Source organism: Leptopilina heterotoma, unplaced genomic scaffold (genome assembly GCF_015476425.1).
Source record: "Leptopilina heterotoma isolate Lh14 unplaced genomic scaffold, ASM1547642v1 Lhet_60, whole genome shotgun sequence".
In the NCBI taxonomy this organism is placed as follows: Eukaryota; Metazoa; Arthropoda; class Insecta; order Hymenoptera; family Figitidae; genus Leptopilina; species Leptopilina heterotoma.
The window spans coordinates 632028-652219 of record NW_025111138.1 but is presented as its reverse complement, the minus strand read 5'-3'; the positions used below and the strand labels follow the sequence as shown (position 1 = coordinate 652219).

At 24.9% G+C, this 20192-nt stretch overlaps 1 protein-coding gene across 6 annotated transcripts in view; it reads left to right on the top strand.

Moving 5' to 3' along the window:
• The window catches only part of LOC122509450 (microphthalmia-associated transcription factor), a 205275-nt gene that overhangs the window by 160558 nt on the left and 24525 nt on the right, over positions 1-20192 (top strand). For all 6 annotated transcript variants that reach the window (XM_043623549.1, XM_043623548.1, XM_043623547.1 and 3 more), the window contains one exon: positions 6935-7010. In XM_043623549.1, the coding sequence (XP_043479484.1) occupies positions 6935-7010 (76 nt within the window). The remainder of the gene's footprint in view (positions 1-6934; positions 7011-20192) is intronic.

Sequence of the window (20192 nt, the reverse complement as noted above, 5' to 3'; positions counted from 1 at the left end):
CTGACAAAAAGAGAAAATTCTTGATTTTTTCAACAATTTTTGAATAAAAAAAAAAAAAAGAATTTTGTTTGTCAATTTCCGGCTTGACCATAAAGTTTAGAAATATTTTTTGTTGGCTTGCAAAAACGGTATTAAAAAGAAAAATAGTAGATGAAATGTTGGTTTTAAATTTTTTTTTATTTTTAATATTCTTTTGAATTTTTTTTATTTTTAATACTCTTTGATTTTCTATTTTTAATACTCTTTTGCATTTTTTATTTCTACTAGTCTTCTAAATTGTTTATTTACAAAATGTTAATAAAATATTGAGTTTTTGTCGTTTGAAAAATTAAAAATATTTTCTATATTCTAAATTCATTTCTGAGTATCTATTAAAAATATAACAAATTATTCAAAATTTTAAATAGTCTATGAACCCAAAATAAAAAAACAATCCATAAGTAGAGTTACAGCTTTGCAATATTTAGAAATACTCAATTATTTTATCACTTATTTTTATATTTAAATAATTGAATTCTCGTACAAATTTTTGATAAAAGAATTGAATTGAAAAGAAATTTCAGTTAAAATTTTAAAAAATATTTGAAGAATTGAGAGAATTGAAGTTCTAATTTTTTAGAAATAATTCAATTTCAAAAGATTTTACATTAAAAGTATTTTGAAATTTTAATTACTGGTGAAGAAATAAATAAAAAATATTCAAATATTTATTAAACAAAAATTACTGAAATTTGATAAAATTTTCTTTAGAAATTCTAAAATAAAAAATTATTTTTAAATATTAAATGCAGGATTTAATTGGATATCCGGACAAGAAATCCAAAACAAAAAGTCCAAACCAAAAAATCCAAAGTAAATGAAATTCAAAAAAATAAAAAAAAATAGTTTTACTTTGAACTTTTTTTTTTATTTTTTTGTCCAAAACATTTTAAATTTCTGAAAATAATTAAATTAATCGAGCGATTAAATTGGAAGTATAAAAAAAATTGAATTTTTGTAAAGAATTTTATCAAAATTGTTGAAAATAATTGTATTTCCTGGACCAATTGTTTTAAAAATTTTATAGAATTTAATTGAAATTTTTTTATTTATGAAATTAATTGAAATTTTGTGAAGAATTTTATTATTTATGTAAATAATTAAATTTTTGTGAAAAATTTTATTATTTATGTAAATAATTAAAATCCTGCTATTGTAATATTAATTATTTTGGATTTTTTGTATTTTGGAATTTTTTTCTTGCATTTTTCGATCTGGATTTTTTGGATTGGATTTTTTGTCCTGTAATCATTTAATTGTTACTAAAAATTTCCGAAAATAATTAAATTTTACAAGAAATTTCAATCTAAATAAATAACAATAAGTTTTTGAATACATTTTTAATGAAAATTATTGAAGTTTTGAATAATTTGATGTAGTAGTTGTGAAAAAGAAGATTTTTCAAATATCGTAAATCAAATTTTTTAAAAATAGTTGAATTCTGGAAAATAATTTTAAAAAACTGAAAAAATTGGAGTTTTTCTCAATCTTCATTAAAATAAATTATATATTTTAAAGAATTTTAAATTTCGCTCTTTAATGAGTTATTTTTGTATTTTTTTTTAAATTGTAACTACAAATTTAGAAAATAATAAAATTTTACAAATATTTTTCATTTAAATAATTCAATTATTATCATTGAATTCTAATATGAATTGATTTAAAAAAGAATACAATTTTGAAAAATAATTGAATATTAGAAGCGTTATAACAGGAAGTAATTAATAGAAAGATTGATAAAAAAAATTTTAGAAATAATTAAATTTCAAAAGATTTTACATTAAAATTATTTGAATTTTTTCAATTAAGATGAATTACAATAAGTTTTTAAATATTTGTGTAAAAAAATATTGAAATTTTGAATATAAATACAGAAATTCTAGAAAAAATTCGGTTTTTGTAAAATTGTAATTAAAATTAAAATTGAATTCCTGAAAATAGTTTTAAACATTGAAACAATTAAAAAGTTTTTTCAAATTTTATTCAAATTTTTTATTTTGAAGAATTTGATTTCAATAAAGAATATTAATTATTAATTATTAAATTACTATTTAAGTAAATAAATGTTAAATAAATTGCTTCTGCAACTGAGTGTTATTTTTTTTTTTTTAACTTATAGTCAACCGCACTGCGAGAAAACATTTTTATTATTTCACCACTAAAAACGTTAATTGTAGAAAAAGACTAAAAGCTTTTACGTTATAAAGAAAATAAAAACTTTAATTTTAAAAAAGAATAAAAAGTTTCTTTGTAAAAAAAATAAAAACTTTAAGTGTAAACAAATCTAAAAACTTTAATAATAATCTTGTTATGGTCCAAAAATTTCAGAAAGTTTTGAACACATTACACTGAAAAAAAAATTTATTTGATTCAAATAACCGATTACTTGACTTTGGACTATTATCAATTAAATATTTACTTGAATCAAATTATTTTTATTCGAATCAATTAAAAGTCAAATTAAAATTTAAAGTCAAAATAAAATTTAAAGTCAAATTAAAATTTGCTTCAAATACTGAAATTATTGATTTAAATATACCATTTAATTGACTAAAATAAAATTTATTTGATTCAAGTAAAAATTTAATTGATAATAGTCAAGTAATCAGTTATTTGAATCAAATAAATTTTTTTTTATTGGAGTAGAGAATGGATATAAAGTTGAAAATGAAATTTTTTTAATTCAAGGTGAAAGAAAAATTAATAATATTAATAATAAAAATTAACGAGTGTAATCTTAGTGAGAAATGTTGTGACAGGAATATTTATACATCTAAAAATGAATGATAAATTTAAAGTCCTCGGGGTCATTTGTAGAGGCTTAGGAAAATTTGCAAATAGCATTGTATGTGTATGTATATATATATATATATATATATATATATATATATATATATATATATATATATATATATATATATATATATATATACATTCCCGTTAATAAAATCGTCGGATTAACACCTGTTGGTTTAAAATTCGGTGCTCTGTATTTTCATTCGTTATCGTCGCCTCGTTATGTATATTTTGCTTACGTCTTAAGAAGATTCACGTCTGCGACGCGTGCTTGTGTTGATAACGAGTCGCCTTAGGAATGCGCGTACACGAAGAGGCTCGACTTCTACTACTTGAGAGATACATGAACGGAATAATGAAATTCAAAGCTAAATGTATCTCGAAAATTTACCGAAGCTGTTTTAGAAACACTTTAAACTTTGATAATTTCAATTCAAAACAAGATTTATCAATTTTAATATTGAAACATTTTTTCCTAATATTCTGTTTTATAATTCTCTGTTGATTCAAAAAAAAAATTAATTTTCTTCCTTTTAAATTCGAACAATTTTTTTTTTAAATTCGTTTTACAGTAGGAATATTAGCATAAGTTTTAAGAGCTATTGTTGCGAGTTTACTTTATAGTTTGCTGGTAGTTTCGAAATACGTAACTTGGATAATATCTTTTACAGGGTTGCCAAAAAAATTTTATTTTATTTTTCCCTGATTTCCAGGCATAATTTTGACTTTTTCCCTGATCCTGAAGAATATTCTGATGCACTCTAAAAATTATTAGAAATGAAAAAAAAAATGTTCTAAATGTTAATGTTTCTACATTAATTTACGAATTTCTTTAATTATTGTAAAATAATTCGAAAATATAAAAAACTTCATTTTTAAATAAATATTTAATTATTATTTTTCCGTAGGAATTAAAATTTTTCAAAACATTCAAATTCAAACCTTTTTTAAATTCGACAAAAAAGTTAAATTCGACAGTTGTCGAATTTAAAAAAGGTTTGAATTTGAATGTTTTGAAAAATTTTAATAATAAATATAAAGAAATCAATCACTTCGAGACGAATACTGTTACAGTAATTTCTTCAAAATTATTTTCATCATTTTAATTTAATTATTATTTTCTAGAACTTTTTTATTGAAATTCTTTTTTAAATCCATTACTTTTAATAACTTTTGAAAAAGTAATTATAGAAAGTGAATTTATTATTATTCCGTACACTGAAAAAAAAAATTTATTTGATTCAAATAACCGATTAATTGACTATTATCAATTAAATATTTACTTGAATCAAATAATATTTATTGGAGTCAATTAAATGGTATTTGAACCAATAAACCAATAATTTCAGTATTTGAAGCAAATATGAACTAAACCATTTAATTGACTTCAATAAATATTATTTGATTCAATTAAATATTTAATTGATAATAGTTAATTAATCGGTTATTTGAATCAAAATAAATTTTTTTTTCAGTGTAGGAATTAAAATTTTTTAAAACATTCAAATTCAAATCTTTTTGAAATTTAATAACTTATACAAATATTCTTATAAAACAAGAAGAGAACGATTGCTCCGAGTCGAAGACTCGGAGTGATCGATTTCTTCATGTTTTCTAATAATTAAAGATGACCGAGTGATAAAATCATTACTTTATTCAATAAGAATATTGTTAATGTAACTTCTTAAAAACTATTTTTATAATTTCAATTTAATTATTATTTTTTACAAAAAAAAAATTCAAAAAAAATTTTAAAATTCTTCTTTAAATAAATTATTTTTAATAATTTTTGAAAAAGTTCTTCAAGAATTTTGAAATCCATTTTTGTTTACAATTCAAGTTTACCAAAAATTCCAATTTTCAATTATAATCGAAAATTGTAATTAAAAAATTTTTTTAAATAAATTTTTCTTAGAAAATTATACAAGAATTCAATTATTTAAATTGAAAAATAAATAGTTCATTGAATAATTGAATGTTTCTTAAAATTGGATTATCATAAAGAATTTTATAAGTAAATTTTTAAATAATTGAATTCTTTCGACGAATTTTACTAAAATTTTTAAGAATAATTACATTTTTGGAGAAATTCAATTAAAATTGTATTGAAAATAAGTAAAATTTTGCTATGAGTTTTATTATTGATGAAAATAATTAAATAGCACTTAAAAAATTCCACTAGTTATGAAAATAATTGAATGTTTGTGCAGAATTTTATAAAAAATTTTTTTTTTAATAACTGAATAAAAATTTTTAAAAATAATTGAAAACTTTTTGAAGAATTTTATTAAAATTAAAAAAAATTGAATTCCTAAGAAGAATTTAAATAATAATTTTTGAAAATAATTGAATTCATGCGATTTTATTAAATTTTGTTGTAAATAATTCAAATTTTGCCAAGAGTTTTATTAAAATTTTTGACAATAATTGAATTCGTGAGAAGAATTTTGCTACCTATTTACAAAAATAATTTAATATTCTTGACGAGAATCTAAAAAAAATTTTGAAAATAATTTATTTTCTGTAGAGTATTTTTATTACTTTTCAAAAGAATTTAATACTTGTAATGAATTTTGATATTTATCAAAATAATTGAATTTTGGAAAAGAATTTTATTAAAATTTTTGAAAATAATTGATTTTATGGGGTGAATTTTGTTGTTTATCAAGATAATTGAATTCTTTTGCAGAAATACTTACAAATTTTTGAAAATAAATGATTTTCTGCGACGAATTAAAAGTTATTTATGAAAATAATTTAATTATTGCATCGAATTTTATTATTTTATTTAATAATTAAATGTTTCTTAAAATTGAATTCTTTCGTTCAATTTTTAATAAAATTTTTAAGAAGAATTTCATTTCTCCAGGAATTTATTTAAAATTGTGTATGAAATATATTTGAAATTCTGAGATAAAAATAATTTATTTCCTAAATGAAATTTTATTATTTATGAAAATGATTGAATGTTGTCGTAGAATTGTGTCAAAAATGTTTTTCAATAATTAAATTATTTGATAAATTTTATAAAAATAGTAAATATTGAAAAATCATTGAATTGCGAAAAACTTTTGAAAATAATTTAAATTTTGCAAAGAATGTTATTTAAATTTTTAAAAATAATTGAAATTTTACAAAGAATGTTATTTAAGTTTTTGAAAATAACTGAATTTTTGGCGAAAAATTTTGCTATTTATAAAGATAATTGAATTCTTTACGAGATATTCGTTAAAATTTTTAAAAATAATTGAATTTCTTCAAAGAATTTTATTAATTTTGAAAATAATTGAATTCTTCTGATTAATATTGTTATTTTTAAAAATAATTGAATTTAGCAAAGAATTTTTTGAAAATTCCAAAAAATAATTGAATTTTTGTGAAGAATTTTGTTATTTATCAAGACAAACAAGAAAGACACGAAAAATTCAGAATTTTCTTATGATTTCTAAAAATTTCATTTTTTTCAGTACTTTTAATAAAAATCCCTGACTTTTTCCTAATTTCCCTGACCTGTGGCAATCCTGTTTTAAACAGGGGAAAGGGGGTCCAATTTGATTTTACAAAGAATCGAATAAATTAATTTAAATCACCCGTAGAATTTTTTTACTCCCCCCCCCTTGAATTTTATTTAAATTTAATAATTTAATTTAATCCCCGCTCCCCTTAATTTAATTTCAACATATAAGTATAGAACAATTTGGATAATTGCGAAAAAAAATTTTTTTGGAACAAATTAGAAATATTTTGTGAAAAAGTGCAATGTTTTCGGTTTTGCCCCACCCTCGGGGGCAAAAAAGAAAAAGTTAATATTTTTATGAAATTGAAGAGTATAGGGATTTTGAAAAATTGATTTATAATTTGTGATAAATATTTTTATAACTCTCGCGTCATATAATAATATTGTGACGAGAGGAAATATAATTTGAAGAAAATGAATTTGGAACTTTAGTCTCCAGCTGATCGAATAATATACTCGTTAGAGAGAACTCGTAAAAGTAGGCGGAAATGGCGATTAGATTTTGATTAGATCAAAGTTGGCGCTGAACAAATTACTTATCTAGTGACTGCAATGATTGACGAGCACAATTTCCGTTTTCAGTTGAGCGACGGCGACGGTTCAACATCAATGACAGGATCAAGGAACTTGGCACCCTTCTACCAAAAACCAATGATCCGTGAGTACTCTTTTTTTTCAAACTTATTTTTTTTTTTCTTTCATCTTATTCCTCACGTTTCCTCAAGTATAATTAAACTTCGATTGGAAAATTCATACCGAAAACAATGTGAAGAGGAGAACAAACAAAATTTCTATTTCTATTTCCAAAAATGCTACTTAAAGTTAAAATTAGTAATTAATTAATTTATTTTCTATATTTTGCCATTTCCAAAAACTTTGAGCTAAAAAATTCATCTATTTGATTCATCTATTGAAAATTTAGAGATTTATTAATTTTTAGTTAATTTGTTCTGTTTTTCTAATTTTCTAACAAATTTATTAAAATTAGAAATCGATTTGAGTATAATAATTGAAATTGTCGATTGACTATAGTCATAATATTGTTGATTAAAAATTGCCTTATGAGAAACTTAATTTTATTTAACGATTGATTTGAGTTCTTTGCAATAAGGCAGTGAGTTCTTTTTCTAATAGAAGACAAATAAGAAGCTTGTACAACTTATCAGATTTGAAGGACGCTAATAAAAGTACGAGAAGTTTATATTGAACCTCGATCTGTTTAAGATAATGCAGAAACACATTTATCAATTGTAATCTGCATTTAATGAAAGTCCAATAATCCTCTTAGGGGAGATTAGAAGAATTTTAAATTTATCCTAATGTCTATTAATAATGAAATTCATCTCCGGTCAAGTATATTTTTACTTTTCGCTTCAATTTTCCTTCATTGACGTGATGAAAATACTCCATTAATAAGAAATTAATTTCTTAATTTATATTATGTTTATTATTATTGTTTTAATATTTTAATATTTTAATATTTTTATAAATAATAAAATTCTTCTCTGGAATTTTTAAAAATTTTAATAAAATTCTTTGCATAAATTCAATTATTTTTTCAGTCTTAAAGCTATATTTTTTGCTACTTTTATAAAATAAATTATCGAGTACGAAGCCTGATGGAAAGATAATTTTATTTCTTTAAATCTAGATGTGATTCATATTTCACATCAAAATAATATATTAGTAAATATTCGCTTCTAAATTCTGAATAGAATTTATCAACTGCAGATGAATTAATAAATATATTTTTTTTTTGTAGAAACTTTTCCTTGGAGAAGGATTTTTTTTTGAAAATTAGAGAGAGAGAGTGGAGAAAATAGTTGCGATTAATAAATAAATTTGTTTATTTTCGATTTGATTGAAAGGCGATTCGTTTTGGAGATTCTCTCGAGGAACTAGGAGGTGGTATTTATTTCAGAGTTCCCTTTAACGAGCTCCACTTTGCATAGGAGAACGTATGAGTCGATCGACAATTTATCAATCCTTGCTCGAATCCATTTGTCAATGTCGAGACCTGCAGGTCTTAAAAACTAGAATATCCCATCTAATCTTCCGCATAACCTTTTCCCTTAGCTATATATTATCTTTTTAGAAAGTTTTATTAATTGTGCTCCTTCTTTTTAGAGTATTTTATTTTTATAATAATAATAATACCTAATAATAATATTCTTTTAGATTGAAAATAATAAATATTAATAATTCACTAGTTAATTAGTTAATAAGTGAATTTGTTCTTTAGTTTTTCTAAGGATATCAAATTGAGACAAAAAAACCGCTGCCAAGTTGTATATTTTTTTTATAATTTTGGTGCTCATTTCATGAACACTTTACTTCCACATAGAGATAATAATAATAATAGGAAAATATATGAATAACTTTTAATAAATATGGTAAAAGTGATTGAATCTTGGGTCAATCAATGTATTTTTAAATACCCTACAAGATAGTTACAATAATTTAATAGTTAAACAACAATTTTCAAACAAAAAAGTTGAGAAAATGTCATTTTCCACAATTTTTGGTTTTTAAAATACCAATAATTTCGAAATTTATTATCGAATTAGGTTCAAAAATAGGTCAATCGAGGCGTTTTTTGAAGCTCTACAAGTCGGTAACGATAATTTTAAGATTACTTCTACATTTTTCAACAAAATTTTCAAAAAAGTCTTATTTTCCAAAATTTTGAATTTTTAAAAGTTTGAATCTCCGGTTAATATGGACGAAAAATGTTCAATTAGGGCTCAAAAGATGCGTCTAAAAAACTCTACAAAATTATGGAAAAACATTTATAGGTGTCCTAACATTTTTTTAAAGTTATGGGCAAAAAACGTTTTTTTGCAAAATTAAAAATCCAAAAAATATTTACTTAAACTTTATTAATCTATCTCAAAGTACCTCATTCTATGAAGAAGTAAAAGAATCAAAATGTTGCTTCGCAACACTTTTGATTCTTTTTTTGTCTCAATTTGATATCCTTAGAAAAACGGTGTTAATTTTGAATTTTAAATTGTTTGAAAACACAACAATTATTATTATTAACTATATTAATTTCCGTATCTTTTCACTCATTCTGTCTGCAGTTTGAAGTTAGTTTCTGTGTATGTTTTTCATTTTTTCTTAAATATTGTATGACAAATCGAAAATATGCAGGTATTTTTTCATGATTTATAATAAAATAATATTACAAATTAGAAAATTTTAAAAAAATTATGATTAACAAATAAAAACTATACCCATTTTGTTTGTTATATGCTTTTTTCTATAACAAATTTTGTTTGACTGATCTAAATTATTATGCAAATTATTCCCCTTTTTATTTATAAAAAATACTAGAAAATTATTAATTGTTAAAAAATTTTGATTAAAAAGTAGGAAATATACCCAATTTATGCAAAATTTTTATTTTTCAATAACAATATTGTTTACAAACTCATTTTTTTCTTTTGTGAAGAAAAACATTAGAAATTCCCGTTTCTTAATATTTTTGTAGAAAATTCTCAATTTTCATAAGGAAATAATTTACATCAATTCTATTTCTTAATTTCAATTGTTTTAATAAAATTCAAAGTTTTTCAAAGTAAAGAAAAAAAATGTTTATAAATTATTTTTGTCAATTAGAAAATTTAATTGAAAATGAAACTGAAAATTTTTGAATTCTTGGAAAATAAAGGAAAAATGTTTATTGAAAAAAATGTTCTGTTAAATTTATTTACGAATATCTTTAATTGTAAAATTATTCGAAAACAATAATTTCTTTTTTAAATATTTTAAATATTTCATTATTACTATTTTTCCATAGGAATTAAGATTTTCAAAATTTTCAAATTTACCTTTTTTAATGTAACTTCTTAAAAATTATTTTCATATTCTATTATTATATAAAATTTAAACTAAAATTCATTTTCAAATCAATTTTTATTACAAAATTCTACGAGAATTCAATTATTTAAATACAAAAGTAAATTATTTATTGAATAATTGAATGTTTCTTAAAATTGAATTCTTATAAAGAATTTTATTAACAAATTTTTAAATAATTGAATTCTTTTGACCAATTTAAATAAAAATTTTTAAAGTAATTAAGTTTCTGCGAAGAATTTTATTAAAATTTTTGAAAATAATTGAATTCCAACGAAGAATTTTATTGTTTAGAAAAATATTTCAATTTAATTTTTTTTTTTTATGGAAAATAATTAAATTATTGGATAAAATTTTATCAAAAATTCTAATTATAATTGAATTCTTTCCAAGAATTTTATTATTTACGAAAAATAATTGAACTGTTGGAAAGAATTCTATAAAAATTTTTAAAGTAATTAACTTTCTGCGAAGAATTTTATTAAAATTTTTGAAAATATTAAATAATTGAATTCCAGCGAAGAATTTTATTGTTTAGAAAAATATTTCAATTCTACTAAAGATTTTTATTATTTAGGAAAATAATTGAATTCTTGCGAAAAATTTTATTACAATTTTTGAAAATTATTGAATTCCTGTGAAATTTTTATTATTTTAGAAAATAATTGAATTTTTTTGACCAATTTTAATAAAATTTTTTAGAGCCTAATTAAATTTTTCGAGAAATTCGACTAAAATTATATTAAAAATAATTGAAATTCTGCGGTGAGTTTTTTATTTCTGAAAATAATTGAATTATTGAGAAGAAACTTATAAAAAATTTGTAAATGTTTGAATTCCTGTGAAATTTTTATTATTTATGAAAATAATTAAATGTTTGCGTACAATTTTATTAAAAATGTTTTTAAATAATTGAATTCTTTTGGGTAATTTTATTAAAATTTAAAATATTAGCTATTGAAAATCATTGAAATGAGGAAAATTGTTGAAAATAATTGAAATTTTAACAAGAATTTTATTAAAAGTTTTGAAAATAATTGAATTTTGAAGAAGAATTTTTTTATTTATAAAGATAATAAATGTGATTTTGTCAAGATTTTTTTGTTAATTTTGAATAGAATTGAATTTTGTGATAAGAATTTTATTACTTTTGAAAATAATTGGATTTCTGCATTCATTTGTAACTTCTTCAAAATTCAATGTTTTTAGTGTTTTTAACTAAAATTCTAGAAATCTATCATTTTTAATGATTAATTGGAATATATATTGACAAATTTAACTAATTTTAGAAGATTTTGAATTATTACAATTTTTCAAAAATCTAAGTTCATTAAAATTTCTAATTAAATTCATTCAACATTGAAATTTTATAAAATTTCAATTTGAAACCGTTTGAAGTTCATTTATTTTTGAAAATTGTAAACACAACTCTTTTAAAATTGAATTAATTTTGAGATATTTAAGTACAATTATTCATTAAATAATTTATTTATTTTATGATATAGTTGTTCAAGATTTATATTATTTAAAAAGAAATTTTTGTCAGAAATTGAAAAAATTGAAGGTTTTGTATTAAAATTCATGGTAATTTTATAGTATATGAGTCAAACAAAAAAGATGCAAAAATTCAGAATTTTCTAATGAATTCTAAAAATTTAATTTTTTTCAGTATCTTTTAATAAAAAATTCCTGACTTTTCCCTGAATTCCCTATGTCAGAATATAGGATTATTATAATTTTAAGAATATTAAAACTATATATTCCAATTCATATTTCATTATTATAAAAAAAATTTAAATTACAATTTTTTACGTTCTATTATTTTTAAAATTGAAATTTAATTTTAAAAAGTGAGAGAGAAGTCAGCCGCGCGCGAATTATTGCTAGTTTATATTATTACCCATTAAAAGAATGGAATTATATTCAGTAGTCAAAGTAAATTTAATAAATTAAATAAATTAAATAAATTAAATAAATTCCAATAAACCATTTTTTCAGTATTTCTTGGGAGGAAAAAACAAATTGGCCTCTAATGAAATTGAAATGATTCTGCTACTACTTGACAGGATGTATATAATTATAATATATTATATCCTAAAAATGTGAAAAAAAATAAAATTCTCTTGATGCAAAGTCCTGATATCCTCTTTTGTTATAGTGTAGGTATACGATGGCTCGTGAAGCTTTTGCACTTTTCATCTGTAAACTGGGTTGACAAGAACTAAGTACAAATGGACCGCGTTATGCATAAAGAGACCAAGAGCCAAGACAACTTCATAACGTAAGGTCGTAATTCTTTGCTGTTAGAATTCTTTTATGTTTTTCTGTCACAAAGGTGCCCTGGTCTCTTTGTGCATAACTCGCTCCATTAATAATAGCAAGGCATAGTGGGGAAAACGGTTTAAACTTTCAAAGAGACGAAACACTTAATGTTTGTGACACCTTACTAATTACTTTTTTACTTTACTCTATTTTACTTTAAAGAAAATTTCTTGTCAATAGGTTTATATCCCCCCTCCTTTCACTTATAAACTGACACAATTTTCCCTTTCTTCGTTCTCAATATCTTTTCTTTTTTACAAGATTTATTTAATTCTTTTTCTTTTTAGAAAAGACGATTGAAATATCTTGAGAAATATTGACAATTTTCAATATATATAGATATATTATTGGTAAAATAGATATTCAAGTGTACTTATATAGATTTTTTGTCTCAAGGACAATTATAATTGTTGAAACAATAAGTAACAACTGTTGAAATAATTTGTTTGCTAAATTGTTTAATTCGTTTGTGTGAAGAAACTATTAATTGGTATATTTACTTTCTAAATCTGAATTACTGAAAAGAAAATTATTGAAATTAAAATTGAACTTAAAAAATTACTGAAAATGGAAAAAACTTAGTGAAAAGGAATTAAAAAAATAGTTAAAGATTCTTTTATTTAAATTAGTAAAAATTTCTACTAATTATTGAGTAATTTTTCACTGAAACTAAAATAAAAATATTTAAATGTAGTAAATGAAATAGTAAAATTTGGAATATTAATAATAATTACTAGGGTAATTAGTAGATAATAGAAAAAAAATTTTTTCTGAGTATAAATTTTGATTTCATCTAAATAAAATTTATTTCAATTAAATTTTTTTTTGTGCGGAAGTAAAATTCTTATTTAAACCAAATAAATTTTGTCTGTAACTCAAATAAATTTTTTTGGTCATTAATAAAATTTATTTGACAAAATTTGTATTTTGGCAAAAGTAAAATTCTCATATTTGAATAAAAAAAAAAAATTATTTGACATAAATAAATATAGTTTTTGGAGCGAAATAGTATTGCTGTAAGTCAAATACATTTTTTTTGGACGGAAATAAAATTTATTTGATAGAAATAAATTTTTTTTGGGGCCGAAATAAAATTGATTTAACTCAAATATTTATTTGATCGGAAATAAAATTTGATTGAATCAAATACATTTTTTTTAGGACGAAATAGAATTAATTTAACTAAAATACATTTTTTTGTGCGTAAATAAAATTTATTTCATTGAAATACATTTTTTTGGGCCGAAATAAAATTGATTTAACTAAAATAAATGTTTTTTAATCGTAAATAAAATTTGTTTGACTCAAAAAAATTTTTTTTGGGACAAAATAAAATTTATTTAACTTAAATGTTTTTTTAACGGAAATAAAATTTGTTTGACTTAAATAAATATTTTTTTTTTGGAGCGTAAATAAAATTTATTTGACTCAAGTAAAATTTATAGAATTTAAAAATAAAAGTATCGTTACAATAATTTAGTACTTAATTTGAAAAATTTTACTTTTTAATCTGAATCTCCTTTTAAAAAATGAAAATCCGCTTTTTTACCTAATATTACATGAAAAAATCAATGTGATTGTTTATCTATTAAAAATGATTTTACTAAATATTAAGTGTTTATTTTCACATTTTATTGAGTGCAGTTTAATCAATTTTAACTTTTTTCCCCGACAAATTGGGCCAACTGCGATTAATATCGTAACATTTTTTAACAAACTTTTTTTAGATAAGTTATCAAATTAACGACCTCCATCAATTTAATAAATACATAATATTTGTGCAAAATATTTGGAGATTTTTTTTAACAAAAATATTCAAATTTTTATTTTGAACTTTATCGCAAGATTTCGAGTAATAAAAATAGTTTTTAGTTTTAATAATAAAATAATATAAATAGAAAATAAAATCAATAAAATTATTATATTCCAGAAGTAGTGAATTACCCGAAAGGACTTGTTCCATTAATTTTTGCTAAATAAACAATTTCATAAATAAATTCAAATAATAATAACAAAAAATAAAAATTCAATATAAAAATAATATATTATTGTTATAAAATATTGAAATTATTATTTAATTATTATTATTAATTATCCTCGAACCTTGCATAATGCAGAGAGAGAGAGTAAATAAATTATAAATTATTATTAATTATTATATTATTATTATTTAGCCATTATTTAACGAAGAAAATACAAAAGAAACAAAATAAAAGAAAAATCTTTTTTTCGAAAAAAGAACTTTAAAAAATAAAGGATGATCTCTTTTTTTTTGAAAAAAGAGGCTTCTGAAAAAAAAGAACATCTTGCATAGTAGTACCAATGATAAAATTCTAACTAGCACACTAAAGACCCAGACAAACATGACACAGATACGATAATACCAGCTACAGCTTCAGGCGACGAACAAGTCGTGCAACCGCCCCAAGGAGCCAAAGCTGAGAAGTTGAGATTTACCTCCAAAGAAGAATTATTTACCTACTTTAGATGGTGTGAAAAGTTTTCTCTCTCAAACTTAATTCCTTCGTGTCTGTATACCGATTTTCACGTAGAGGTTTTTTTTTCTCTTCTTCAATCTGCTAATCTATTCACCTCCTTTCACTTTAAAATTTAATAATATTTTGTAGGATTTATAATAGTGATAACACAAATACTTTGAAATATATGAATTTAATAATAATAATTGTTGAAAGTTACAAAATACAATTCTTTGATAAGCGTCTTACAAAAACAATGTTGCAGCGCGTCGTGTCAATTTCTATATTCTAACCTAAAAAAACTATGGTAATCAATAATGCATCCGCATTATTGATCGATGGCGCTACGAACGATTACCGCCAATTTCAAATAAGTATTTCAATACAAAGTACAGGATGATTATTTTCTACAACTCGGCCATCCTACATTGTCATACGCCACGAATGACTAATTTTTGGAAACCCACGGTTTCATGTATTCTGCGCAAGTGCTTGTGTTCATAGGGCCTTCACCATTGCCAACGCGTTTTACATCATAAGTGTTATTGAATTTCACTTTGGTGATTTTGTAAGGACCTAAGTACTTAAGTTTCAACTTGCTACCCGGAATCATTTGGGTGCGTTTAATGGCTACGAGGTCTCCTTCTGCGTATGTCGATGGTTCTCTTCTGCGTAAATTGTAGGATTTCCTATTCTCTTGCTGAACTTTTAAAATTTGTGATTTAGCTTGTTGTCGAAGATCGTTCCTTGACTCGTCAAGTTGATTTTGCCACTCTAACTCTAAAATTTCTGCCAATTCCAAATCATCTGCTCGTCGCATTTCCACTCCAGTAAGTAAGCGGAAAGGAGTCATTCCAATACTCCGTTGAAACGTCGAATTCAAGGTCTGTTGAAGTTTATTAACGTGTTGGTACCATTTACTTGGATTGTCTATACACATTTTCGATAAGGTTGGTATAATGACACGGTTAATGCGTTCAACTTGTCCATTAGCCCTCGGTAAACCAGTTGTTATTTGATGGTGTTTAATTTTCTCTTCGTTACAATATTCTTGAAATTCTTGCGATGTAAAGGCAGTGCCTCTATCCGAAATGATACGAACAGGATTTCCAAATATGAATTTTTGTCTGTTCAATCGATCTATGACTTCTTTTGTGGTAGTTGATTTTGTTGGGTAAAGCCAAACGAATTTCGAAAAAGCATCAACTACGACCAGTATATGCTTATACTGTTTACTAGTAGACTCGAGAGGTCCCAGGTGGTCAATGTGATAGGTGTGTAGTGGTAGGTCAGTTTTGTCGCTGTTATTCAAATAACCCTCTTTACGTCCTCCTTTTCGATTAATGACCAAACAGCTTACACAATTTCCTATAAATTTCGATACCTTATCTGATAGTGAGGAGATGAAATAATTTCTTCGAATAATTTCTTCCGTACGTTTGGCAGCAAAATGGCCACGCTGATGTGCTACACGGATTATTTCTTCTTCCATACAAGCAGGAATCACCAGTAAATCATCTCCATTTTCGAACTTATGAAGTAAACCATTTCGCATCACGTAGTTATCATTCAGTCCGTCATCAAGGGAGTCGACGATTTCTTTAATTTTCGGATCGTTCTGCTGTGCTTCTTTAAGTCGTGCGGTTATATCGTCGATTTCGATAGTAAAAACAGGGTAGCGACTTAAAGCGTCCACATGCCGCATTCTCTCGCCAGATCTGTGTTCTATGGTGCAAGAATATTCCTCAATAAGCTGCGCCCATCTCCAAATTTTGGGTGAAATTTCCTTTTTGTCCATTGTCTGCTTAAAGGCTGCACAATCTGTCACCACTTTGAAGTCGATGCCAAGCAGATAGACTCTGAATTTCTGTAAAGCACGAACAATTGCTAAGGCTTCTAACGTATAACTAGTCATTTTCTGTTCTGCGGGTGTCGTCTTATGGCTTAAGTAATGTGTTGGGTGAAACTTGTCGTCATCGGGTGAACGTTGTAACAAAATTGCCGCGGTTCCGTCTTTACACGCGTCAGTGTGTAATTCGGTTTCGTGTTCTCTATCAAAAAATTTCAATACAGGTTTTTCTGTGAGTATCTTTTTTAAATTTGTAAAGGCTTCTTGCTCTGAAGGACCAAATTGAAATTCCTTGTCTTTTTTCATCAAGTCGCTTAACGGTTTCGCTATTAAGGAGTACTTATTTATAAATTTTCGGAAATATCCCGTGAGACCAATGAAACTTTGTACATCTTTAACTGATTTCGGCTTCGGAAAATTGGTCACGGCCGATATTTTCCCAGGCGAAGGATAAATTTTTCCGTCTTCGATGACTTGCCCTAAATATTCGATTCTCTTTTTCAAAAGGTGACATTTCTTTTTGTTAATCTCGAGTCCATAGTCGCTAGCTACTATTAAAACAGTTTTCAAATTTTCTATCGCTTCCTGTTCGGTTTTCGCCAATATAATTATATCATCAAAGTATACGCATACAATTCCATTATTTATTAGAGGCCTAAAAATACAGTTAATGAAGCGCTGGAAAACTGCTGGTGAAACGCAAAGGCCAAAGGGAGCCTTCAAGAAAGCATACTGCCCTTTGTGTGTTACAAATGAAGTATACTTCTGACTTTCCTCGCTAACGCTTACATGAAAAAAACCGTTTTTCAAATCCAACGTACTAAATATTTTCGAATCTTTTAAGGCATCAATTAAATCTTCTATTAACGGAATAGGATATTTATCTTTTATAATAACTTTATTAATTCGTCGGTAATCGACACAAACTCGATATGTGCCGTCTTTCTTTTTAGTTAGTACTATAGGGCTTGCGTAGCCACAATTAATTGGTTTGATAATTTTAGCCTTTTCCCACACTTCAACTTGATCATCTACTACGTCACGCTCAACAATAGGTAAACGTCTTGGACTAGAATAAATCGGCTTGTCGTCATTTAAATTTATAGTTAATACAATTTCGGTAGTCTTAGTTTTATTCGGTTTATAACTTATTAAAAGAATTTCCGCTTGTTTACAAATAGAATCATCATCGAGAGGACCAACGTCGATTTCAATTTTTTCTGTTAAAGTTATATTTCCCAAAAATACATTTTGTTCGCATTTTATAATTTTAACGCCATTTTTATCGACTCGAACTTCTGCTAACGGCAATATATTACGGCCAATAATACATTTCATAGGCATAGAATCTACTGACACTACATCAAAATCCAAATTATACGCTTCATTGTCGATAAAAGTCTCTGCTTGAAAAGATCCCTTAGTCTCTACTTTGCCGCCGCCGAAACCTACTGCTTTACATTTCGAGTCTCTTAAATTAATTAATTTAAATTTTTCGAAAACGTCTTCGCGTATTAAGCTTAAAGCACTGCCGGTATCAACGAGAGCTTTCAGGGTTTCACCTTCTACGACTACTTCTTTATAACACGAATTTTCTTTTTCAGAATAAACAAAATCTATCCTGTTTTCCGTATTCGATGGACTAGATGTTTTTGCACCTTTGCAATTTGACGCTATATGCCCGAACTTATTGCATTTAAAACATTTAGTACCCTTCTCTCGACTTTTACACTCTCTAGAAATGTGCCCCGATTTCCCACAGTTAAAACATCGCGTCGTTTTATTTTTCGCACTGTCAGTCTTTTTATCGTCCATTGGTACGTCTTTTTTCTTACTTAACTGTGTGTTTGATTTCATATTAGATTTTCTAATTTTTTCGTACGTCTTTAATTTAATCTTAAACTCGTCTAAATTTTGGGCATCATATAAAATGGCTTTATTATTGGGATCATCTCCCAATCCTTCGATTACATGTTCGATTAGAGCCTCGCACTCTATTTTACCTCGTGAAGCTAATTCGCGCATAACCAAAAAATATTCTTGAACTGATTCGGAATCTTTAATTTTTCTTTTAGCAAGCATAGAATGTAATTTAGTGCTAGATAATTTTGTCGAGAATTCTTTTAGTAAAGCCGTCTTTAACTTTTTCCATGTGACCAATCCTGATTCACCCTGAATAAAAAGTTTCGCTAACCCCTTAATTGACCTTTTGGCAAAAACAACTTTTTGTAAATCAGACCACTCGAATAATAATGCCGCGTCTTCGAATTCAGCTACCCAACGTTCCACTGATAAACTATCACCACCGTCAAACTCACGAATCGAATCTTCGACGTCTTTAAACCCCAGGGAAAAATTGACAGGTTGCGCTCGTCGAGTATTACTTACATGAGGGTTTCTTTGTGTTTCTGCATTATTTACGTCTATTTCCCGATCTACTTCATTTTCAGAACTATGGTTCCCTTCGTCTGTTTCGGAATTATTATCGCGTCCGGTATTTTCGTCATTTTGCCCGCCACCGCCTGCAAATTGCCCGTTCTCGTCATCGTCATCTCCATCGCGATCTGTATCGTCTTCGGAATTGTGCCCTGCCAACGAATTAATATCCATTAGTGCACGAATAATATTTTGCCTAAGCTGCTCTTTGCTTGAAGAATAATCTAACCCCAAAATGTTGCAAATAGATGTCAAATCTCCTACAGAAAACGTACTAGCATAATCTACTTTATCATGGAATTCAGGTGAATCGTCGGAAAATGTGAACCCAGAAAACTCACGCAATTTACTTCTATTTTTGCGGTCTCCTTCTTCTTGAAAAACTAACCTATAAAGTGCACTTATTGCGCTACGAGAAGCCACTTTTAATTGTTTTTCGATATTCTTAATTTGAACTAATTTTTCCATTTTTAATTTTACAATAAGATTGATCTCAATAAAATAAATACAAAGTCATAAATAGAATTATACTTATCAAATACGTGATGACACTGCGATCTGTTGTTTCGGGGTTTACACAATGACCTTACTTGAACGTTGATTTCCTTTAATTTTCCGATGTTGAGATAAACATACCATACGTTGTCGTCCTCGGTTGGAATTGGAATTTACTTCGTTTCTGGCAAATATCTGCTTCTGGTTGTGGAGAATCTCGTCTTGGAATATGATTGTTGATAATCTCGTCGCTTTCGTCTTAGAATTTTGTCGCCTTCGTCTTCGAAAAATCTTCCGTCTTTGAAACTTTATCGTCTTGGTTTCAGAGAACAGCTACCTGCTACTTCCTTCGTCTTTAGATCTCGAGAATGATCGTCTTTTCAATCTCGGCGTCGTTGAT